At 36.3% G+C, this 26,292-nt stretch overlaps 3 protein-coding genes across 4 annotated transcripts in view; 1 reads left to right on the forward strand and 2 right to left on the reverse strand.

The window, feature by feature from the left end:
* The window catches only part of LOC131848871 (ataxin-2-like protein), a 47,237-nt gene extending 36,581 nt beyond the window's left edge, over window positions 1–10,656 (reverse strand). Inside the window, exons 1-2 of the mRNA XM_059198821.1 lie at window positions 10,113–10,656; window positions 1,480–1,633 (exon numbers count right to left, since the gene is read on the reverse strand). Of these exons, the coding sequence (XP_059054804.1) occupies window positions 1,480–1,633; window positions 10,113–10,150 (192 nt within the window). The 5' untranslated portion in view covers window positions 10,151–10,656. The remainder of the gene's footprint in view (window positions 1–1,479; window positions 1,634–10,112) is intronic.
* A 527-nt stretch (window positions 10,657–11,183) lies between these two features.
* LOC131848882 (uncharacterized) lies at window positions 11,184–13,458 on the forward strand. Its single transcript, XM_059198836.1, has 2 exons — window positions 11,184–11,612; window positions 12,712–13,458. Exons 1-2 carry the CDS (start codon window positions 11,204–11,206, stop codon window positions 13,350–13,352), a joined length of 1,050 nt encoding a protein of 349 aa, XP_059054819.1. The 5' UTR covers window positions 11,184–11,203; the 3' UTR covers window positions 13,353–13,458.
* A 2,690-nt stretch (window positions 13,459–16,148) lies between these two features.
* Window positions 16,149–26,292, reverse strand: part of LOC131848846 (GPI transamidase component PIG-S) — a 79,689-nt gene continuing 69,545 nt past the window's right edge. Inside the window, exons 5-11 of one of the 2 annotated variants that reach the window (XM_059198794.1) lie at window positions 25,199–25,396; window positions 21,310–21,410; window positions 19,657–19,834; window positions 18,683–18,861; window positions 18,136–18,277; window positions 17,219–17,420; window positions 16,149–16,295 (exon numbers count right to left, since the gene is read on the reverse strand). In XM_059198794.1, coding sequence (XP_059054777.1) covers window positions 16,181–16,295; window positions 17,219–17,420; window positions 18,136–18,277; window positions 18,683–18,861; window positions 19,657–19,834; window positions 21,310–21,410; window positions 25,199–25,396 — 1,115 coding nt within the window. In that variant the 3' untranslated portion in view covers window positions 16,149–16,180. Of the gene's footprint in view, window positions 16,296–17,218; window positions 17,421–18,106; window positions 18,278–18,682; window positions 18,862–19,656; window positions 19,835–21,309; window positions 21,411–25,198; window positions 25,397–26,292 lie in introns of those variants that run through there. The other variant, XM_059198793.1, reaches the window with a different exon arrangement.

A 26,292-nucleotide genomic window follows, 5' to 3' on the forward strand; every position in this document is an offset into this window, starting at 1 on the left:
TGGGTATCACGTTATCATATAGTACCCATACTTATGCATTACTGATTCCCGAAGACTAAAATGCCATTCCTATAAATCTCGTCCCCTTCGATCGACGCCCCGTCTAATTCAAACGGGGATCGAAATTACGACCGACTCGAGCCGAGGTTCGATCCCCTAGCGGTGCCCTCAGACTAGTCATATCCGTTAGGAGATGCCTTCAGCCACTGCATAAGTCCTACCGCGGGTTTGGAGTATCACCTGCACTCGCTCCAGATCGTTCGGTAAAGCTATAAAGGCGTAGTATCTGACATGCAAGAGTTAGCCTTCAGCCGCTCCATAAGTCCTTCCGCGGGTTAGGAGTGCCATCTGCACTCGGTCCCTATCGTTCAGTGAAGCTATAAAGGCGTAGTAACTGACATGCAAGAGTTAGCCTTCAGCCGCTCCATAAGTCCTTCCGCGGGTTTGGAGGGCCATCTGCACTCGGTCCCTATCGTTCAGTGAAGCTATAAAGGCGTAGTATCTGACATGCAAGAGTTGGCCTTTAACAGTTCCATAAGTCGTTCCGCGGGTTTGGAGTATCATCTGGACTCGCTATCGCTATCACTCGGTGAAGCTGTAAAGGGCAGCTACGGCCGACAGCATTAGAATAGTTAAAAAAGCCATTATATCTAGTAATATCACTGCCTTATTTCATCCTTCAAGAAAAACAACTCACAAAGCAAGCTACTTGTCGACTGAAACAATTGCTACTTGAGACCGAGTTTCCCATTCAGACGATTTTGTAAACTATGACCTTTGTAGAAACTACTTAACATCTACATGTAATTATGGGTACCCGACTTTAAATGAGAGCGTGCGAATTTACACATTTGTGTGCAGATTATATTTCTGACTAACTCTCCGGTGATGGAAACATCGATAACAAAAAAAATAACCTCATTGAGAGCGGTAACATGGTCCCCCTCATTACATACAAATCGTGAAATGCGGGCATGTCAATTGTTGTGTTCATCAAGTCGCGGTCGACATTGACAATGTCTCTAACTACCCCAATTTGGGTAACAATCGTGAAGGTATTTTATGTTTGTTATATGAAATACACTAAGCTATTCTTATAGACTTGCACTTATTTCTAGCAGTCTTCTTAAAATGACAGTTGGAGACTATTTTATCATGTCTCATGACATGACCGAAATATAATTACTTAGTTTAATGTTGTTTACAAGCTTCATAAGAAGCTTCGTCCAAAATTACATAATGAAATGAACAAAATGACTGAAATGAATAACGTGGATGAAATGAATAAATTGAATGATATTACTAAATGACTGAAATGAGTAAATTGACTGAAATGACTTAAATAAAATGACTGAAATTAATAAATCGAATGAAATTAATAAAATGCATAATTTGAATGAAATTAATAATTTATGACTGAAACAAATAAATTGAATAAAATGAAATTAACTTAAAATAAAAAAAAATAATAGTACTCACTTCAAATTGGGCACTGAAAGTTTTGAATATGCCTTCCCAGAGGCCACCAGATTTCGTCAACACTTGCACACTGTCGCCCACGTGCGTGGTTGCTGCATGCATGAAATGTGCGTTATTGTATACACCCTCTGCCACCACACGGCTTCTTGGCGACCTGTCACAAATTGTTGAACGGCTGTTGAGTGGTTGACATAAGGGGCCATCGATATATCTTAGGTCATACATTCAATTTCAAACAAACCTAAAGGAGCAAGTAAAAAATAAAAAAAAAATCCTTTGTCCTAATACCCCCTCCTCACCCCTCTCTCTACGGGTAATTGTAAACTGGTCACATTTTAAAATATTATTACTAGCTGATCCAGCAAACGTTTTGCCATATAAATTAAAATTGCTATTGAAAAATAGGGGCTGGTGATAATTTAGGGATGTATGCATTTTTAAATGCCAGAAAATAAAAAATAAAATTTAAAACTTTGTCTAAAAAATGCAAATCAATTTTTTGGGTGAGCCACCCTTACCACTTAAGGGGTATAAAAATTAGTTATAAACCTATTCTCAGAACTAATGAATATACATATAAAATTTCATCAAAATCGGTTAATTCTGTGACACGAGAAATTTATATCTAATATATAAAATTTCCAGTATTATTATCAAAATTGAAATGTGTTGTCACAAAGTCTAAGACCCTCCTGATATGGTGTATTTGTCTAGATTTCTTTAGGGTCGAGAACATGCAAATGTTACCCTTATGTTTCAGGAGCCCATAGGCTAACGGTTACCATTTACTATCAGATTTTCAGTTCAGTTTTTCAGCCACTATCGTAATATAAAAAAAAATCTTAATTTTTTACTCAAATTTTGTGACTCCTCAACTTCTTGGTATACAATGTCACATTTTCTCCCCCTCCCCCTTAACGTATGACGTAATTACAGATAGCCCCTTAATAATGGGATGATGTAAATAATATTGACTTGTTGTTTTTTCAAGCAATTCGGTATGCTAAGCCGATAGACCACCGTGAGTTCATCTATACATATCCATCCAGTTCATCTATATAAATAAAATTGGAGTGTTTGTTTGTAATACTGAAATAACCGTTTTTTACTACATGCATATGAATATAAATTACCAGCCATTAACACCAAAATAACATTTTTTTTTCCATTTTTGTCTGTCTCTGTCTGTCTGTTTGTTCCGGCTAATCTCTGAAATGGCTGGACCGATTGTGACGGGACTTTTTTGGCAGGTAGCGGATGTAATAAGAGTAACTTAGGCTGCTTTTATTTAAAAAAAAAATAAAGTTGAATTCCACGCGGACGAAGTCGCGATTACAGCTAGTCTAGCTAAATAAAGAAAAATAATAACAATAATAGAATAGCATTTCTCTGTATATATCCCGTAGAGGACATAGCGTGAAGATAGACCAGCGTTAGAAAGGAAATATAACTTCCGCGATATCTAAAGTACGACAACTCACAGCGCATCGATAATTACAAGATTCTATTTCCTGTAATTAAAAATATACAATTATCTTCAATTACGTCATTTCCTATTGACCTAAATCATATCGTACAATGGATAATATAGATAAAATACGGTACGTTTTCTGTGTGCAGTGAATTATTTGTTGGGTTTATATATCTCGATTGGAGAATGGGATTGCTTGTAACGCCGACTAAAGAGATCATTGCTAGTAATGTTGTGTTTGTTTGACGGCCTCGGTGGTATAGCGGTTTAGCACACCGCTTTTCTTCCGATGGTCACGGGTTCTATTCCTCGCATAGTAAAAACATTGTGTGTATGATTATGATTGTTTGTATTGGACTGGATTTTCTATGTATATTATATATGTATTTACAAAAAAATCTATGTATTGATATCAATAGTCTAGTACTTAACAGAATCTCGGCTTAGCTTGGGACTAGATGGCGCTGTGTGAATAATAATCTCAGGACAATTCACACAGCGCCATCTAGACCCAAGTTAAGCTAGCTAAAGCTTGTGTTATGGGTCCTAGACAACTGATACAAATACATAGATATTTTTTTTTTCGTAAATAGATACATATTATACATAGAAAATACCCAGACCGATACAAACAATCATATTCATGAATACAAATGTTTGTGCCGTGCGAGGAATCGAACCCGCGACCATCGGTCGTAAAGCGGTATGCTAGACCGCTAGACCACCGAGGTCGTCGAATTGTCCTGAGTTATTATAGTATTATTATGTACCATATCAGGTTGACCTTCACGCAGTTCCCCCTAAAATCTATCGTGATAAGTTTCTGGTAAATGTCACGATGGGCTAACTGACCTGACCTCATGTTCATCTTATCATCCTCCGCTGGTGCCCCACCACCGCAAACCGCTAGCGCAGGCGTGCACCAGTCCATTATTATCAATTAAAATATATTTTTTTACATAGTATAAAATGAAGTCACTATCGCAGTGCTCGCTTAGGTATTTTAAACTACGCAACGGATTTTAATGCAGTTTTTAGCAATAGATAGAACGATTTAAGAGAAAAGTTTGTATAATACATGTACATCCGTGCGAAGTCGAGGCGTGTAGGTAATAAATAATAAATTACTATAAAGCATTTATCAAACAAATTTTTATAAAACTAATTTTGTAACTAATTCTTTTGGTCGACAATATTCACGGCTCTGGAACTTACTCCCTGGACGCATTCAAACGCTGTCCAATATATATACTTATTAAAAAAATGTTTGCTAAATATACTGTCGCGGAACGAGTAATGTATTCGTCACATTAAATGTATATATGTATTATTATTACATAGTATAAAACAAAGTCGCTGTCGCTGTCTGTCCGTCCCTATGTATGCTTATATCTTTAAAACTACGCAACGGTTTTTTTTAAATAGACAGTGATTCTAGAGGAAGGTTTATATATATAATAAATGTACACCCGTGCGAACCCGGGGCGAGTAGTTAGTTATTTATATAAACTATAAGTGTGTGAAATTTCATACTCCACCATCAGCGCAATTTTCGTAAACACAAAGCTATAAGAAGTGAAACAAAATGCTACAAAGTGCTTCATTTATTATTTATATAGATAACTATGTAAACTTAACTATTGATTTCTTTGTTTTATTACTAGTTAAAATATATTTCATTACGTTAATGCATTTCAAAGCTAACAGTCTGCTTAGATCTGGGGTCAAAGTTCAGACGCAGTCAATGTTAAAACTCGTATCGGCGAATAGCTTCAGCCTGAAACATGCGCAGTAAATATTCCACAAAAGCGTCTACTGCATAATCTATAAATCTATAAACACTTGCAAGTACTAATAAAATGTTACGCCCATCTGTTCAAATAAAATTGATGAGTCTGTTGGTAATTTCTAATTAATTGATTATCATTTAATGCATATAGAATAGAATAATTCATTAAAATAAATTAACAGCTTTTTATTAAATATAAATACAATTGAAAACATATATTAAAATAAATTTAAATTTAAGCACTTTTGTACATTTTTTTCGGACTACTCTAATGCTGTTGGCCGCAGCTGGCCTTTACAGCATCATCGAATGATAGGGGGCGAGTGCAGACGGCACTCCAAAGCCTTGGAAGGACTTATGGCGCGGCTGAAGGTCAACTCCCTCTTGACTGATACGACTTTAGTCTGAGGGCACCGCTAGGGGTTCAAACCTCTACTCAGCCCGTCGCAATTTCGATCCCCGACGGGGGATAGATCAGAGAGGACTTTTGTACAGGCGCAGTTATCTTTTTTTAATCTACCGCACATTCGGAGTTATATGATGAGACATCATATAACTAAAGAGCAAGAACCTTGCGTGATTTGTTAAGTTGAAATGTCTGAATACAAGCTACCAACTATCATTCTTTATAATTCATTAGTCAAAATATTTTTTATAACACGGGACAAACGAATATGCGGCTCACCTGATGGTAAGTGATTACCGCCGCCCATGAGCACCCGTAACACCAGGGGAATTGCAAGTACGTTATCGGCCTTTTAAAAAGGAATAAGCTCTTTTCTTGAAGGTTTCAATATCGTATCTGTTCGGAAATACTATCGCTGGAAGGTGATTTCACAATGTGGTTGTGTGTGGTAAAAAATTTAAACAATACACAATAAGATTAAATCAGTCGTAGTGATTAGAGCAGATCAAAAATATAACTTAAAACTTTTTGTCTCTCTGTCTGTTCTTGCTTATCTCTGAAACGGTTGGACCGATTTTGACGAGACTTTCACTACAGATAGCTAATATTATAAGGAGTAACTTAGTTATCATTTATTTTTAAAATTATATTTATACTAGTTGTGCCTGCAGTTTCATTGTCATTCGACTATCTAAGCAATATAACTGTAATGTTTCATTGCAGAGCTTGTGTTATCGGTACAAAACAGAATTTGTATTTACAAAAAAAAAAGTATTTATAACTTATTTTTTTTTGTAAATACATACAATCTCACTCATGAATACAAACATTTACACCGTGCGAGGAATCGAACCCGCGACCATCGGAAGTAAAGCTGTGTGGTTAACCCCTAAACCACCGAGGCCGTCAAGTATATTTGAAAATTCTATCTTCAGGCGACAGACTTTGTATAAAGTCGTGTGTGTGGGTGTTTATTTTTCTGGTGATTCATTACACTATCCGGCATTGTCCTGATAACCTTGTATAGAATGTTTGCGGTAGCGTCAAACAGTGTCAAGTAATAGAACACGCTCATATTCAAATTCAATTCAAAATATATTTATTCATATAGGCCTATTACAGACTCTTATAATATGTCAAATCTACCGTCAGTTCGGAATGATTTCGAGATGAGAAGAACTGACAAGAAACTCAGCTCGTATTCTTTTCATATATACATATATAATGACGTGGCTCATTGCTAGCAATGGGGTTAGTCCACATTAATAACAAGGAACCATCCTACAAGGCATAGTTTAGTTACAGTTGCAAAGCGTATGACTAATACTCCGTTGATGGGAACATTGATAACAAGCCATCGATAGCTGATTGTGGGCTTGTCATGTGTTGCCTTCTCCACGTAGATAATTGAATATGATACAACGAAATACAATTTCTAAAATAAAAGTAGTCTAAGTTACTCCATATAACATTAGCTATCTGCGAGTGAAAGTCCCATCAAAATCGATCCAGCCGTTTCAGAGATTAGCAGGAACAAAGAGAAAACAATTTTTTTAAATTCATTTTATGCAAGTACGGTCTATACCTACTTTCATATGCATTCAGTGAAAGCTGTTAATTTGTAATTACAAACAGACAATTCAATTTTATTTATTATATATAGACTAGTCACTTTTTTTCTTGAGGTAGATAACCCGTTCTTCTAGATACAATCTATTCAAATTATAATTTCTAGTAGAATTTTATTAAAATCAGTTTATCAGTCATTTGTAAACAAACAGACACACATTCGAAACATTAGTATTATATGTAGTTTGATTCTTTGACAGTTGTTAATTAATTTTGAATTTCTTGTAATGCGAGATTACGTTTATCACTATTAAAATGAAACCATTAAAACCTAAACAAGGAATAGAAAAAATAATTGTAACTAAATATAAAAACATTACTTTTATTACGTGCAAAAAAATATTAGACGATTTTAAAATATAGTTTACCGATTCTCAGACCTACTCAATATGCACATTAAATTTCATAAAAATCGGTAAAGGCGTTTGTGAAGCAGTTTGGTAACAAACACGGCATACGAGAATTTTATATATTAGACATTAATAACTATAAATATTTAGGGGTGGGTCACCCTTATCATTGAGGAGTATGAAAAATTGATATTAGCCAATTCTAAGACCCACCCGATATTCATGTAAAATTTCATAAAAATCGGTAAAGCCGTTTCGGAGGAGTTGGGTAATGAACACTGCGTCACGAGAATTTTAAAAAATAGATATTAGTCGATTCTCAGACCCACTCGATATACATGGAAAATTTGATAAAAATCGGCAAAACCGTTTCGGAGGAGTTTGGTAACGAACACCGCGTCACGAGAATTTTATACATCAGATAATTAATAACGAGACAACATAACATTAAAATGAAATCATCTCATTCACTTTCGTCGCCTTATCAGCGGCTCCTAACACAATGACGAGCATATTTGTATTGATAACAAATTAGTAATAACCACATCAGTTAGTAATGAAACTTATATAAAGTTATTAGAAATCAACTCACATTGTATTGTAACTCTACAACTTATTCACTTTAGATTAACATTGTAGAGGTTCATTTTGAAATTTTAATGTAATGAGAAGCTTTTGAAATGTGGTTGGAGAAGGATGGAGAGAAACTAGAAAGATACAGTAAGAAACAAAGAAGAACTATACAGGGAGAAGTGGAAAAGATGGATGTTAAATACTATTGAAAAAATGTTGAGGGAAAATGTTGAGACACTTGATATAGCATGATCAATACATGAATATTATTAGATAGGTATAGAAGGATCAAGCGGGAGGGGATGATCAAACCACAGTTACAATTAAGGATAAAATTGTAGTCCTGTCATATCAATATTTATAGACTGATGGAGGATTGTAGCAAGTGGCAAGAGTTCCACCAACAAGAGTGTTGCTCTTAAACTATGAATGTCTAAGACAATTTTTTTTATACCACATACATGGCAAATAAGCATATGGCCCATTATTGCATCTATATAAAATTATATATAAAAAAAAATGGATGTTTGTAAGATACAAAACTTTGATTTATTTATATATCATGTGATGGCCATTTCCCTATCATTCAAAATCTAAAAATTAAGAGCAAAGTGCAGTTTTCATGTATGAATCTGTTTCTCTGCTTCTAAACTATGCAACGTCTTTCTAAGCAGTATTGACTATAAATACGAAAATTTCTTTCCAATAGTTTACATCCATGTATTAACATGCATATAACTTCAGTTGCATATGCTATACCTCTGCTCAAAACTATGAAAGGTTAAAGGACAACAAAATCTTTTGTATATATTTTTTAATTGAGGGTGTTTGGGCTTTTGTTACATGCTTGGACCTGTAGCAGTGCCCTTACATAGATCTTTTGAACTTGCCCTTTTTCAGAGTCTGTTACCTAGACCCTGGACAAGAATTGAAGGATATTCTTAGGAGTGATGATTTTTATCTGCTTAGAATAGTGTTTACTTTCCAAAGGATGTATTTTGTTTATGCTTGAGTTTGGCTATTCACACATCATTTGCTGGTAACTGTTCACCATCTATCATGTGACACCCATGATATTATTCATACATTTCTATTTCCGAGGATAATATGACATGCCTGTTATCCTGTAATTTCACTGTTTTATCAACTTATTATGCAGCTTACAAAGCAAGCTGCTTGATGGCTGCCCACGCAGACAATTTTATGCAAAGTATGTCTATTATACTTAAAAATATATCTTAACACATTACATTACTCCGCAAGAAAAGTAAATTTACATGGTGGACCAGATGATCACTTGTGGGCACTTTAATTGAAATAAATCTAGGGGTTAAATAATGTCTACTTTAACCTTTGGAGCCTAAAAACATATTTAAAAAACAATAATCGTAATTAACAATAAAAAGAAGACGGCATTCTTTTTATTGTTAATTATGATTATTGTTTTTTAAATATGTAAGAAATAAGATTTAGCAATGAGGTCTTCAACATGTTAAATAGTGGTAACAACACTATCTATATTCAGTTGACTGCTCTTTGCTTTTCAGAATATGAGTAAAAAATATTTGTCTATTAATCTATGCCAGGATATGTGCATGTGGTATGAAAGTGTAAGAAAGTCACTTGTATTATATTGATTAATAATTATCTATCCTAATTCATAAACAAGAACAAAGGATATTGTGTAAATACTTCCCATGAGATATCTCGGAGCAGCAAACGGACAAAAAATCATAGAGGGTACAACATGTTATTTAATACATGAGGCATAATTAACCACCAACCTTAAAAAGACAAATTAATATCATATCATACCTAAACTGTTATTCTGCTAAGGAGTTCCAGTTGTCATAAAAATTATTGTTATACTATTACATTTAGTTTAAAATATACATCTCAAACTGAATATAAATTAAAAATCACATTAATTAAGAGGTTTGGACAAATGCCAGGCATATTCCATTGTTAGAACATATAGTGAAAGCTTCACAATTAACATGAAGTTCTTACATCTACAATCACAGAAAACAACCACTAAAACAGCAAATTTTGCATTTTAAAACAGTATTAATGTTACACACAAAATTCAATAGTGATAAGGGTTATTATTAGTGGATCATGAGACAAATTTTAGGACCAGCTGATCGCGCGCGCCTAATTTAATCGGGAGTTCTAGACAAAAGTAGGCCAAACATTTAGAGAAGGGATGACGCGCCGTACCGATCGCGCTTTCATACTAATCACACCCCAGAATTTAGCAAACTGTTCTAATGCCTTGTTTACCACTCCAAAACGGGGAATGAACACTGTCAACGTGACAATCCCAGCCAATGCAGCATTGCACATCATTACAAATAACAAAGGGATGTCATACAATGCTGTAGTGCAAGTTGATGAACATAAAATGACAATTACCTCGGCGGTCCTTGGCGATTTTTGCGTTTATTGTTCATATCTCCGTCGCCCGACTGCCCCGGTGGGTAGGCACCTTCTCGTCTGCGCGTAGGGACCGGAATTTTGGCTAATTATTAGTTCTTTCTTTTACAACACAGTCCTTTCAACTTTCGCGGATGCACAAAACTGCAGTTGAAATTAAGAGTTAACACTCGAAATGCGACAACAGGGATGCATCGATTTCACTAAAGTTGTTTGACATTTGCCAACAAATATAAATTAAAATATATTTGAGTACAAAATCGCAGTTCGATTTATTCTCGGGAACTAATCCCGAAAAATAAACGGGTTGGCAGATTTCTCGTGCCTGCAATCAGCGCAGGAATACAACATGGCGCTGTGACGTATTCATCAAACAAATTGCAAAAAAGTAAATATACACTTTTTCAAATACAAATCACTACAGGCATATCACTAAATATATAAGTATTTTTTTAGAACACTTTTAGAATAAATATCGCTAAACGATAAATAGAAATGTTGAATAGGGTCAACGTTTGACCGACTTCCCACTTCAGAACTTTCAATATGGCGGAAAGGTATTTGACTTTTAGTGTTACCACTATCAATATCAATTATCTAAAAAAAATACTTGGTACTCTGTGATCCTATTTTAAGTTACTTTAAAATTAAAAGATTAATATATTTTGAGCATATTAATAAATTTTCTCCCACAACGGCTGAACCACTATTTATGTATGAAGTTAAAATAAATTGTAACGCGTTCCATAGAATAATTTTCTAATAATATGATAAAATTCCAATTCATGAATTAAAGTAAGTACCTGTAATAACATTTAAGTTTTAATATTTAAAAAATATATATACTTTCCTTGTTAATAATTGCCATAACCATACGCCATAATCACTAAATCGACAAACACGGTTTTTTTTTATTGTATTGCTATGTCATTGACTTCCGTGACGCAAGTTTACAACATAACAAAAAGGAGTAAGCAATAACGCGCGCGCGCCAAATTTCATTCGATAAGATAGCCCCGTTGCAAATTTTCTATCGATCGCTGGGACCTACGTCAGGTCACGCAGCAAAAATGAGTCTCAAAAACGGGACGAAAATGTCTCAACGTGAAAAATTCGAGTTAATCAACTCAGAAGTGCGTTCTTTTTACGAATATTGTAAAGAAGCTGGTATGACGGATGAAGAGATGGATATAATTTGTCGACCGCTGACGAATGCTGTGAGAAAGGCTTCCATCAAGAGGTGGACGAGGGTAGTGCTGTTCGTAATCATGGTTGCAGCCGTGGGGTACACCGTTGTTCAGACGGATACATTTCAATGGCATGCATCAGCAGTTGCGAGGGTGATGTTGATAAAAATGCTTCCTATTTGGGATTGGACTCCGTTATACTATAACAAATGTTTGATTCAGAGGTCGGAGCCACAAAATTTAGATAATAATGTGATATCTACGACGGATTGTATTGCTTGCGAAGCTATAAGTAAGTATATATTTTATATTCGTGGTTTTATTTATTTACCGAAAATTAATATTACAATTTCTCTAAAATAAAAACGTTCCTTATGTTATGCCCATCGTACTTACCGAGTTCACTAATCAATTGCAATCATAGGCGATATAATCACAACTTTATTCTGATATGAGGAAGTCAGTGACATAATTAAAGTTGTAGTGAATATTTTGCGATAATATTCGAATTCAAAGAAGTTATTGTACTTATTAATAACTTATTCCGTCATCAAATATACTTACGTCCAGTCTTATGGTGAACAATTACTGTTTATAAACACCTACAGCACCGCGACGGACGCTGATAAAAAATAACTTAAAGCTGATCTCGTGAGCCCATGCTCTTTTGGCTATGATTTAATTCTTTTTTATTTTTATTTAATAATACTATTTTAGTAATAACATACTTGCAATTTTCTACGATTCGACAAAGTTAGTACATTTTAATCGTGTAATTTGCAAATAACATACGGTGTGTTAAATCGTCACTAATTTATTGATTTATTTTATTACAGGCCGTTTTATTAGTAATATAGTTTTCTTAATGTTAGTAAATATATTAAAAAAATATATAATAATAAATAATAATATCTCTGGACGATTCACACAGCGTCTTATAGTCCCAAGCAAGGTGTTGTGTTATGGTTACTAGATAACTGATATAATTACTTGGATTTTTTTTGTAAATACATACATATTATAGAAAACATCAAGATCGATACAAACTATTATACCTACTCATTAATACAAATGTACGTAACGAGCGAGGTATCGAACCCGCGACCATCGGAAGTAAAGCGTATGTGTATATGTATTAACGAAAAAAAAATCTATATATTTCTATTAGTTATCTAGTACCCATAACACAAGCTTTAGCTAGCTTAACTTGGGTCTAGATGGCGCTGTGTGAATTGTCCTTATTATTATAATTTTGTTTTCATATTAAAAATTTGCATGCCCAATTTATTGGGGCAATTAAATAGTTGTCAATAATATTATTACTTGGATACATTACCATTTACTAACTGTTTTCTGCAAATAAAATTAATTTATTTTAATTTTATTTTCAGATACCGTCGCGCGCGTATCAGACGTGAGTTACAACGAAGTCTTCAACCATCACCTCTTACGCGGAGCACCGGTCATCGTCATAGACGCATACTCCGACTGGTCGATATCCAGAAGCGATCTCAACCTGACGAACCTCATCAGCCAGGACGACAGGCTCCGTGGTTCAGTGCCCTGCAGGATTCTAACCAACATCCGGCTGGGTCGCCAACCCATGGACCTAGAGGAAATAGTCTCCAGAATCACAAATACAGATATTCCCAGTTGGTTCGTACACTTCCAAAACTGCGATATCAGAGCTGTAAAGTCCTTCAGGGTCCTGGCGCCGAGACCGTACTTCCTATCCCCACATATACCACCATCGCATTTCAATTGGTTACTGATGTCCAAAAATTATGACACTCATAGATATAAATATTTAGAGCTGGATGTAGGGTTGATAATCATGTCGCAGTTGAAAGGGAAGACGTACATAAGATTAAAGCCACGATCACCATGCGAGGACGAATGTTACACGCTTAACTTGGAGCTGATCGAAGGCGAGACTTTGGTTTTGGGGAATTCGATGTGGGAATTGGAGTATTTGCCCAGCAAAGGGGAGAATGTGGCCATGATAACCGAGACGGATTGGGTGGAGCCATAACGTGGTCCTGTATTTAAACTTAATGTAGTCGGTGTATTCATTTTCGTGGTCGTATTCGTGTTATTCACAGCCTTGGATCTTCATTTTTTTCGAGGTGGGGCCAACTAATAATTGCCCCCCCCCCCCCCCCTCCCCAACCCTAACGCTTCCCCGCACTCCCAACATTTATACTATATTGCAACATGCTATATATTAACCAGGGATGTTATGGATATTAAATTTCGGATACGGATAGGTTTCGGCTATAGGAATGATTATTATCACGGATACGGATACGGATGCGGATATGAAATTATTTCGGATCATCCGTTTGTTTCGGATTTTATTTAAGGAATTTCAAATGTAAAATACAAATATCTAATAAAATGATTACATAGCGTATATCCATTAGGCTCCGCCCCTATCCGATGTTGTCCGAAACTTTTATTTCGGATTCGCTTACGGTTACGAATATGTTTTAATATCGGATATCCGATAGTTTCGATTACGGTTACGGAACTCCCTAACAGCCATGATATTAACATACAGTTTGTTCAAATAGTATTGCTGTTAAATATTGTGGCTTTATTATATCTTCATTTTGAAATGCATTGAACAAAAACAATTTACTTGACATCCGTCGGTCAGTGGTCAAGCTGTCAAAGGTGGGTCAAAAATGATGAGTTGTGTATTCATCTGCCAAGTTCCAATTAACCGCCCCCAGGACGTGCCGCCTGGGGCATGGCCCCCGTGTTGTCCCCACCTAGATCTGGGGCTGATTACTCACATCTTATTTGAATAATGATGAAATTATTTAACATGAGGTTGATACCTCAAACTTTTTCTGAACATACATTCTAAAGTATTCATTCATTTGTAAAGTCGTGTAAGGGCCACCCGTTAATTATTTCACACGCTAAGGTTTTTTTTAGTGGATGGTAATGGAATGGTGCACCTGCCTGCGCTAACGGTTTACGCCTACGGGGCACCAGTGGAGGATGATAAGATGAGCATGAGATCAGGTCAGTTAGCCCAACGTGACAAATTCACCGAGAGTTTATCAAGATAGTTTCCAGGGGGAACCGGCGTAGAGGTTGACCTGACATGATACATTGCAAGGAGGTCTAACAATGTGACACTTTGTAACTACAGGTGTAATCTAAATTTCATGTCGTCACACTTCAAAAGTGTGACTAAGTATTTAAACACTAGTTTACTTTTGTTAATAAATATGTATTTTTATTTATATTGGATCAAGGTACGATATACGAAAGTATTGATATACCAGAAATGTTTTTTGACTAAATATTGTAGTATTTTTTATTTATATTATAGTTTAGAGACTATGGTACGATTGAATTGACGTACCAAAAATTGACAAGTCTATAAATTAATGAAAAAAGTATTAGAACACATTTTAATTAGTTAAAAATTTTAAAATATGTGATATCTCACTGTCACAAATGTGACCAACTGTGACAAAGACGTGGCGAGGTGTCAGTAATCACGAAATACGTGTGACGTCATGGGTGGCCACTAAAGCTATTGTAGCAATTGAACTACTATTTTGTCTTTTTCTTGCAAGCCATATGTTACTTATAAAAGAAATTGACAAAACATAAGTTGTAGGTTCTAATTTTTATGAACTCTGCAAATATTAATAATTTAATCTGAATGTCATCCTGCTATATGTAACCGACTTCCAAAAGAATTAGTATAACTATTCAATTGTCAGGTATTTCATATGTTATATGATATCTTCGACAAATGTGACCGATATTGATGATTCATTTTGCAATCGATATGGTAAACTTCTAAGTTGGTCCCACATTACTGAAGTATGACGGTTATATATATATATATATAACCGTCATACTTCAGTAGTTAGTTCATTACTAAACAACGATTTTCAATGTCTCAAGAAATTAATATTTCTATATACAATATTATACAAAAGAAGGTATGGTCCTATTGATATTAAGATAGGGTACAAGACTACACATATCAAAAGAACTGCATTACGTTTCTGTAATAGTTATATAGAAATAAGTTTAGCGATCTTCACACGTTCATAATTTTGTGCACAATATGAAATACAAATAACTATTAGTATAAGATATCATAAAATTTTCATTGTGAATATCTAAATACCTCAGTATTAAATATTATGTGACGCAAACGTTTATTTTATTAATTACTAGAGACCCATCCCGATTTCGCACGAATACATTACAAATCTTTGAATTTCTCGACTTGTATACTATAACATGCATGTATTATACATATAATTCCTCTTGAATCACTTTATCTGTTTCTGAAAACCGCCGTAAAAAATAGCCCAGTATAACTACTAGATGAAGATCAAAACCACAATTTTACGATTTTTTTATAGCATAGGGGAATGGGCTCGCCTGATGGTAATTGATTACAGCCGATTAGAGCACCCGCAACAGCAGGGTAATTGCAAGTACCTAGCCGGCCTTTTAAGAAGGTTGAACCTCTTGAAGGTTTCAATATCGTTCGGAAATACCATTGCTGGAAGGTTCCAGCAATGGTATTTCAGAACCTATTGCGTGGCAAGTTTCTAGAAAAACGCACAGTGGAGGGCGAGCATACATTCAGGTGATCAGGATGATATTTTAATTTTTGCCCCGTAGTGCCTTGATGAAATGCAGCAGTTTGTAACAATTTGAACAATTCCTTAGAACACTCCATGATAAAGGGTCGAAAAAGAACCAATGGGTCCAGTCTGCCACAAATATGTTAGTAATAATTCTGGCTGCTCGGTTCTGAATAAAACAAGATATGAAAACACGTTTAATTTATTTATATAATACGTAATACTGACTTCACTCAGTCTTCTCTTTGTTCACTGTTTTCCCTCTGAACCACAGCAGCAAGTTCTTGAGGGAGAGTATTACTGGGAACATTATTGGCAGAAACAAGGGAATGTAGATAGCGTACCTGAAAAATGTAAAGAAATAATAAGAAACTCATTACCGACTGTTTTTACAGTCCTATTGTATGATCTTAATATTTAAAAAAAAGGCGAACTAGCTGTTCTAAATCTTAAAATATATTTTGAATATTCCACAGATTTTATATCATTAAGATTTATAAATTATCAACTAATCCATAATGATACAAACAACTAATCTTTACTCTATGGTCAGATGTCCGCCATTTTGTCGTAATAAGTATTTATCCCAAAAGGGCGCGAAAGTCACACACGAATGAACTATGCGGGATTGCGCGAGTGAGCGATCATGCGTTTTCTTTGTCGTTCTCTTTGTATGCCTAGACTTTCACACAGGAAAGACTGTGCTTGAACACACTCTTTCCCGCGTGAACGTCATATAAAGGTAGTTATTAATTACATAAATAATAACCATGGATAATTAACACATGGCCATCTAGTCCCACTGTAAGCAAAGCGTGTGTTATGGGTAGACAACTGATATAAAAACTTGATTTTATTTGTAAATTTATACAAAACATACACAGCAAACATCCAGGCTGATACAAACAATGTTATTGAATACTGTTGAAGATTACTAATAAACATTCAGGAAAGAGTGAGTAATTAATTCGTTCACTCACTCTATCTCCCGTTCAATGAAATTACAACGTGTTTTAATATCTCCAACAAAATAAACTTCTATTAATTAAGTCGTTTCAATTTTTACGGAAGTATTACAAATACAAACGTTACCACCGCACCGTGAGAGGAATCGAACCCACCACCATCAAAAATAAAGCGGCGTGTTAAACCGCTAGATCACCGCGGCTTTCGATGCGAGGGATCGAACTCGCAACCATAAGTAAAGTGGCGTGCTAAACCGCTAGACCACAGGGGCTGTCGCTAAAAAATAATTTTAGATACGTACTTCTGGTCATCTGGGAAGTACAATAGCGCGAGCAGACTGGGTTCCATGAAGGCTGTCTCTGCGTCGATGTGCGCGCGTAGAGACAGCTTATATGCCTCTAGAAGATCCTTGGAGAGCAATGTCTCTGCTGCTTCGATGGACTCCACAGCAGAATTAATGGACGCGCCCACTTCATCATTGATCACTATGTTTGATATCTCGCCTGGAAAATACATTTAGCAAACTGTAAAATAAATTAACTAATTTCAATCTGGTAGCAGAAGCTACGGAATTGTATGTGATTTTTTGCAATCATAAGTGATGGTACGTACTTTGTTCAGGGGTTTCAAGTCAGAATCTTTTATTATTTGTTTTTTGTCGGGTGTTACTTAATATTTATTATGTTACTCGTGAAAATGTTTTTGTATGTAAGTACGAGTTACTTAGCAGCTGAGTGAGGGAGGCTAGGAAGCCTGAGTTGTATGAGATTGCCATCAACGTAGTGTAACAAAAATTATTGAGGCATTTCAAGTTAGAATTTTTTGACTATTTAGAGATTTTTTTTCGTCGGGAGTCCCTTAATGGTTGCCATTTTATTATTCCTGTATGTTTCTGGCCAGCGCTGCCGCCAGCTGTCCCATGGTCCGCAGCCTACTTCACTGTGGTAGTGTCACCTAGCAGCTGAGCGAGGGAGGCGAGCGCGCGCTGTGCCGCCGCCAGCTGTCCTGTGGTCCGCAGCCTACTTCACTGTGGTAGTGTCACCTAGCAGCTGAGCGAGGGAGGCGAGCGCGCGCTGTGCCGCCGCCAGCTGTCCTGTGGTCCGCAGCCTACTTCACTGTGGTAGTGTCACCTAGCAGCTGAGCGAGGGAGGCGAGCGCGCGCTGTGCCGCCGCCAGCTGTCCTGTGGTCCGCAGCCTACTTCACTGTGGTAGTGTCACCTAGCAGCTGAGCGAGGGAGGCGAGCGCGCGCTGTGCCGCCGCCAGCTGTCCTGTGGTCCGCAGCCGCAGCAGTGCATCCAGCTCCCAGCGCCGCGGCCTCACCGACGTCAAGGGCTCCACACGCGCGCCCGGTATACTCGACTGCACCATAAACAATTTGTTTATTTGTTTTGAAACATACAATTTTTACAAAATTGAATATGCACTAGCCTAAAGTTTTTCTAAGCATGATAGGTATGGTACATGCCTCAAAAAGTTTGAGCTAAGGATGTTTATAAATACAATTTCAATATTTACAATATGCGGGGAAGGGGATTGTTAGTAATGTGGACTAATGACCCCATTACTAGCAATGCACCATGTCAGGTTGACCTCCACGGGGTTCCCCCTGGAAACCATCGTGATAAATTCTTGGTGAATTTATCACGATGGTCTAACTGACCTGACCTCATGCTCATATCATCCTCCACTGGTGCCCCGCCAGCGTAAACCGTTTCCGCAGGCGGGTGCACCATTTCATTATCATATACAAAAAAAAATACTTACAATATCAGCAATCCCGAGGAGCGTCCTCAGCTGTGCCAGGAAGGTGCCCATGATCAGTCGGACGTCAGGCTTGGAGGCTGGACTGGCGGCAGCGCATTCTGCCGCCGTCGGGCTGTACAGCATCACGCCTCCCCATTTTGGAGACATGAAGGCTTGCACTGATGATGATACTGGCTTATCTGAAACCAGCGTAGAATGCGTCTTCATACTTACTAATATTATAAATGCGAAAGTAAATCTGTCTGTCTGTCTGTCACGATTTCACGGCAAGAGCCCTGAGGTAGGACATAGGGTACTATTTAATAAAATTAAAAGATTATAAGGGGTAGAAAGGTAAGATTAAAGTATCGTCATTTTTAAGGCTAGAAATTTGAAACTTTGGCAATGAAATTTTGGAACCGTGGGTACTTTCATGTAATTGACTAATACCTGTATATAAATACATTATTTTATATTATGTATGTATACATATGAATACATACATAAAATAATGTATTTTAAAAAAATATTAATAAAAATCGTCTAGTAAATAGTAAGAAATCGGAAAAGTACGGAACAATCCATAGAGTACAGCAGGAAAATAATAGAAAAAGTAGCAAAGACCAATAGCAAGTAAGCATATTTTACGATGTGTAGTGACTATACAGTCGGTTAAAATAGAACTAGTGTAAAGTAAGAATAGCAAATAGAAGAGGAATAGAGGATAAGGAAATGTAAACTGTGTAATTAGTATAGTCCCTAGATAAGACAAAATGTTTTGCTGTTAATTTAGATGTACCCTCTAATGTAATTAAATGTGTGTGTAAATAAAAAAGTTGGAAACCTGGAAATTGACATCAGTGTTATATAATAAAAAAAAAAGTCTAGTATCAATAACACAAGCTCTACTTAGCTTGGAATTAGATGACGTTGTGTGAATTGTCCAATTGTAATAAACTAGTAACAAAGTGGAGGGGAAGAAAATATATAGTTACCGTTGTGATCGTATATGAGTAGCGGCGCGTGTGTGCACGGCACCAGGTAGAGCGCGATGTTGAGCGTGGGCAGCGTGGACACCTGCGGCGCCGCGCGCTCCTCAAGCCGCGTCAGGAGCAGCTGCAGTCGCTCCCTCCGCACTGCGTAGTGGCGACCCCACTCACTACCGTCTTTCACCTGCCGTATAATAAAGTTTCCTCTATTCCGACCTAAGGGGATATATAGTGCGTCGCAGTGAAGATGAGGGGGAGGGTCCGGTGTACTTCCAGGACTTTGTGTGAGTGGGGAGAATTTTAGGAGGCTGCGGGAGTTCGCGAGTCAGTTGCACCAGAGGCGGTAGTACTAGAAGATTGATAGTGGCACGTGTTCAAGAAGAATCTGCCGCTAAAGAAGGAGTGTTTTTTTTATGTATGATAATGGAATGGAACACCCGCCTGCGCTAACGGTATACGCTGGCGGGGCACCAGTGAAGGATGATAAGATGAACACGAGGTCAGGTCAGTCAGCTCATCATGACAAATTCACCAGCAATTTATCACGATGGTTTCCAGTAACCGCGTGGAGGTCAACCTAACATGGTACATTGCTAGTAATAGGGTCATGAATCTACGTTACTAACAATGCCCGGCACAGAAGCTGTTAATGTTTCGTCCACTGCCCCACTGAAGGTGGAGAGGGACAAGAGTAGAAATAATTTGTAGAGGTCAAGAGAATAACATGCACGCTTTTCAGCGCCCATTCCCCGTAGATTTGGCCAGTATAACTGCGAGATACGTATGGCCATGTTGATGTCATAATAACAATATACTAATTAAAACATATCCTGAAACTCATAAAAAACAAACATTTTAAAATAATATATATTTAAAAACAAAGAATTTTCTGCTTATTATTGTCATAACAAACAAACATTTTAAAATAATATATATTTTAAATCAAAGAATTTTCTGCTTATTATTGCATCATGTTTATTACCTGAGCTTGATACCTTCGGAGAATTTTAGAAGATTGCAGAAGTTCGGGCGTTACAAGTGTGAATCTATGTGTGTGACACACACAACTAGTGACGTATCAACATTCTTTTACAGCTAGTGACGTTCATCTTATTACTAGACCATCGATTATAATCGATAGACGTGGAGCTTGGGGTCAGGTCATCGTGGTGAATTCAACATGAATTTATCACGATTTTTTCCAGGGGAACCGTGGAGGTGATCTTGACATGGTACATTGTTAGCAATGTACTAATTAGTCCACATTAGTACCAATCACATCCCCTCATCTAACATATTATATGATTTATTTATTTATATACTTATTCTTTATTGCATCTATAAAGTCGTACAATTGATGTGCTTAATGCCACGTGGCATTATCTACCAGCTAATTTGATAAAAATAGAAAGCGGTTCAAAGGCGGTAATATGAAATAGCAAATCTAATTTTTTTTTGTAAATACATGCATATTATATATAGAAAACACCCAGACCTATACACAATCATATTCATGAACACGAATGTTTCCACCGAACCCGAGACCATTGGAAGTAAAGCGGCGTCCTAAACCGCTAGGCCACCGTGGCCGTCAAATATTTTTTTTTTTATTTTGAAGTTTATTTCATTATTTAAATGTTTATGGTAAATTAAACTTACCTCCTTTGCCTGAAAGTCGAAGTCAAGTAAATAAAGCCATTGCGATTTCAGTGTGAAGTTGTGGAGTTCGCTCAATTCGTCCACGAACGAGCCAATGTAATCTGTAACAAATTATAGAAATAGAAATAGAAATAATCTTTATTCAAATAAACTTAATATATATATACATGCATATAATATATATACATACATACAAGCCATTATCCAACGCTTTAACAAATCTTCTAAGACAAATGAAATTAAAGTTACTTGAAATGATCATTACATATAAAAAATAGAGTGATTCAAGAGGAAGCTTTATATATATAATACATGTACACCCGTACGAAGCCGGGGTGAGTAGCTAGTTAACTAATAATTCTTTTAAATACCAATTCCAAATTTTGCTAATTGGGGGCAACAGTCATGTTTTTTTTTTGGGCCAAAATAATATTATTGGCCGCAAGAACTTTGGCCAGATAGCCAGTTTTCTGCCCGGAAAGAATGTAAGGGATTGTGTTATATATATCTAACAAATTTTTTTTATTCCTCTAATGCTGTTGGCCGCAGCTGGCCTTTACAGCTTCACCGGACGATAGGGGGCGAGTGCAGATGGCACTCCAAACCCGAGCATGGAGTTATGGAGCGGCTGAAGGCCAACTCCCACCTGACGGATACTATTTTAGTCGAAGTTCAAATTTTGACTTGGTCATTCGATCCCCGTTTGAAATTGATGGGTGATCGATCAGAGTGAACAGCTTCATGACTGTTCACTCCGATCGGTAAGGTGCATATATTTATATTATTATCCTAGATTGTTTATTCTCTCGAACGGTTAGTCACGTGACCATACATGTGTCTCTATTTATATGTTTCAGTTGGACTCACTATCTAATACAGGAAGAATTCACTTTCTATATTAAAATAATTTAATTTTTATTTTAATTTAATGATGATATTGCTAATAACAAATAAGCTGACTGCTCACCTATACCTAATTGAAAATCATCATCTGCTTCTTCCTTTTCCCATTTACTTGTGGTCGGCGTAATATGTTTTTCCATTCAGCTCTGTTCGCAGTCATCTCGTTATTTACTTCCTTTCTTACCATATCATCTTTCACACAGTCCATCCATCTCTTTTTCGGTCTTCCTCTGCCTTTATAACCATCCACATTCATATGTAACACCTTTCTTAAAATATTATCTTATACCTAATTGAAAATATAAACCGTTATTAGAACATCAAACCTCTTTTTATATAAAAGCTATAATAAAATTATATATAATAAAAAAGACAGAGTGAGGAATAAACACATTCTAGGCAGATTTAAGATCCAGCCCATCGAAGACAAACTCACTGAGACAAGTTTGAGGTTGACCATGTAATGAGACGAGAAGAGTCATATGATCAAAAAAGTCCTGAACCTTCACACCGGCCCAAAAACACGAGATGGACCCTATTAACTTGGCAGTCCATTATCAATAACGACCTAAAGGACTCGACAACCCAGGACAGGACATGTTCCTGGCGAAGAAGAAGTAGGAGAATAATATCTTATTTAAATATATATAACTCAAAGGTGACTGACATAGTGATCTATCAACGCACAGCCCAAACCACTGGACGGATCGGGCTAAAATTTGGCATGTAGGTAGATGTTATGACATAGGCATCCATCCGCTAAGAAAAGATTGTAATTAATTCTACCCCCAAGGGGATAAAATAGTAGATGCAAGTTTGCGTGAAACTTTCAATATTCTTTATTACACAGATAATATAAAGATATTACAATTTAGAGACAATGTAGATGAAGAGATCTCTTCCAGTCAACCTAAAACAGTGAAACTTTGTCAATTTTAAATTCAAATAACAAATTGTATAATCTTTGTGTTGATCTTTTTCTTGTCTAATCTCTGAAACTTTGTCAATTTTAAACCGATCGGGCTGAGACTTTGCATGCATAAAGCAACTATGACGTAGGCATCCCCTAAGAAAGGATTTTGATCAATTCCACACCTAAGGGGATAAATTAACGCGAGCGAAGCCGCGGGCAAAAGCTAGTTAATGTTATAAACGCAAAAGTTTGTGAGTATGGATGGATGTTTGTTACTCTTTCATGCAAAAACTACTGAACGGATTTTAACTTTATAGTAATATAGCTTATACATCAGAATAACATATCCTTACTACTATTATAAATGCGATAGTAACTGTCTGTCTGTCTGTCTCTTTCACGCTGAAACCACTAAACCAATTTAAATGGAATTTAGACTTTGACAAAGGACATAGGCTACTATATAATGCAAAAAAAGGGTTGTAAGGGGATGAAAGGTTATATTATCAGTATCGTCATTTTACGCGGACGAAGTCGCAGGAACAGCTAGTAGGTTATAAATTTCACGCGGGTCAAACTGCAGGCGCAGCTAGTAAATAATAAACAAACTACGACGTAATCAACATCGGTAGGTACATTCAATAATTACTAATACACCTATTACTATAACGACTTTGTTCATAATAACACATTAATTAACAATTATTATGACAGTTTTATCCGGCACGAAGGACCATAAAATTGTGCGATTGTGTTTCACCACACATATAACTTAGACCGTAATTAGGTATACAATTTGAAGACGAATGTGAAAATATAAATGGTTGTTAAAGATTACTGTTTGTATAATACTAGCAATGCTATGCGGCTTTGCATGCTGTTTAATTAAAAAATCTGATTGCATTGTTCCCCTGTGCTGTTGCGTTTATGCTTAGCCTTTATTGAGACATTATCGTTTTGTTTGACTCTAAGAGCAAAGGCCACGTGATTACCTCTATCTAAGCTATTTCAGCCATCAAACAGCTTGTTTTAAAATATGTGTCTATATTAAAGGGTGCGATGAATCTAAAATAAGTGAATTTACAGGTTAAAGAGGCATATCTTAGTCCTCTGAAATGGCAATCCACAAGTGGTATCAAAGAAGACGTATGTCCTTGTGATGATTCAAATCATTATCCTAAATCAGCTAGAAAAGATGCAAATGTCTTACAAAACAGTTTCTTTGTAAATAAACTTATAAAATTGTTTATAAGTGACAATGATGTTACAAAAAAACAAAATCTAACTTAAAATTCAAGTAAATAAACTTATAAAATTGAAGTGTTTATAAGTGACAATGATGTTTTTGTAGAACAAAATCTAACTTAAAATTCAAAGTGCTGACAATATCAACTGACTGCACAAACATTTACTGCCTAGCGGTTTCTATGTAGATTGTCGCATGCCTAATCCTTGTTAATGTACTTAGAACAATATTTATTTAAAAGAGCAACACGCAAGTTTATTGCTCCTTCTTGTGATGAGTCTGCGTTCCGAATGAGTAAAAATAAAAAAATTATAACTATACAAAAGTGCTTATATTAAGTTTATTTGAATAAAGATTATTTCTATTCCTGTATTTCTACTTTATGGATCATAATAGCATGCAATGCATAGCAATGCACTAGTGCAAGGGTTACTAATGATTTACGCAAACGGGGCACCAGTGGAGGGTGATTTCATGCCCTGTTTATTAAGTAATAAATAAATAACTCTGGACAATTAACACAAAGCCATCTAGTCCCACGGTAAGCACAGCTTGTGCTATGAGTACTAGACAACTGGTATAAATACTTAGATTTTTTTTGGAAATGTCTATATAATATATATAGAAAATACCCTTGATAATCATGAATACAAATGTTTGTGCCGTGCGAGGAATTGAACCCGCGACCATCGGATGTAAAGCGGTGTGTTAAACCGCCAGACCACCGAGGGCGTCATCCGTCAAGTATGTATTAAGTTTATTTGAATTAAGATTATTTCTATAACTTTTGGGCACCGTCAACTTATTCGTTATTTTGAAATACTTACTTTCAACAGCATCTCCTGCATCAAAATCAACTGCTAAACCATCAGGTTTCGGATGGACTACAGATAGTACGATGTGGTACTCTTCTCCTGGTGGAAAACGGGTCTGGCGAGCCACGTCCGGGGTATCCAAACGACTACCTTCCAATATCGAGGTCTGGTACACCCACTGCTTCAGGACTTGGACCAGAGTTTTTGATGCTGAAAAGTTAATTAAAGTTTTTTTTAAGTGAATGAAAATAAAATGGTGCAAGCACTAAGGTAACAGTAAACATTGGAAGAGACAAGGATGAGATTCAGTCAGATTGAAGTAAAAATAGATGATGTTACGAAGATAGACGCTACCTTTTATGCCAAAAAAATGCAGACAAAATTAAAATAACGCTATAAAAAATTGTTTTTTTTAATCCTGGATAATATTATGTTATGAGGTCATATGCTATTTTTTGTCGCACGCAAGGCAAAAGGCAGACAAAATTAAATTAATATCGATAGATTACTTTTCTATCCCGTATAATTCCCGCAGGGCCTTCTTGTTCCAAGCCATGCAAAGCTTGTATGGGTACTAGATAATTAATGTAAATACTTTAATACATTTGTTTAATACACAAACACATACATAACGTACATAGAAAACACCCAGACCCAATACAAACACTCATAAATACAAATGTTTGCATAGTACGAGGTTTCGTACGACCAGCGATGTGTTAAACCGTCATAATCATGAATACAAATATTTGCACCATGTGTGGAATCGAAGCTGCGACCATTGGCAAGAAAGCAATGTGCTTAACCGCTTGACTACCGGGGCCGTCAAGATTTTTTGTTTTTAAATCATAATCATAGTATAAAACAAAGCTGCTGTCCCTATCTGTCCGTCCCTATGTATGCTTAAATCTTTAAAACTACGCAACGGATTTTGAAGCGGTTTCTTTTAATAGATAAGAGTGATTCAAGATGAAGGTTTATATGTATAATACATGTACAACTGGGCGAAGCTGGGGCGATTTTTTTTTATTGATGATAATGGAATGGTGCACCAGCCTGCCGCTAACGGTTTACACTGGCGGGGCACCAGTGGGGAATGATAAGAT

The sequence above is a fragment of the Achroia grisella genome, unplaced genomic scaffold, assembly GCF_030625045.1.
Source record: "Achroia grisella isolate CSIRO2021 unplaced genomic scaffold, CSIRO_AGI_Agris_v1 utg598, whole genome shotgun sequence".
Taxonomy (NCBI): Eukaryota; Metazoa; Arthropoda; class Insecta; order Lepidoptera; family Pyralidae; genus Achroia; species Achroia grisella.

Excerpts from the sequence above, each read along its gene's own strand:
- LOC131848882 (XM_059198836.1), top strand. The coding sequence starts at position 11,204 with ATGAGTCTCAAAAACGGGACGAAAATGTCTCAACGTGAAAAATTCGAG. Across the intron at positions 11,613-12,711 it reads TATTGCTTGCGAAGCTATAA|ATACCGTCGCGCGCGTATCA; the intron begins GTAAGTATATAT and ends TTTTATTTTCAG.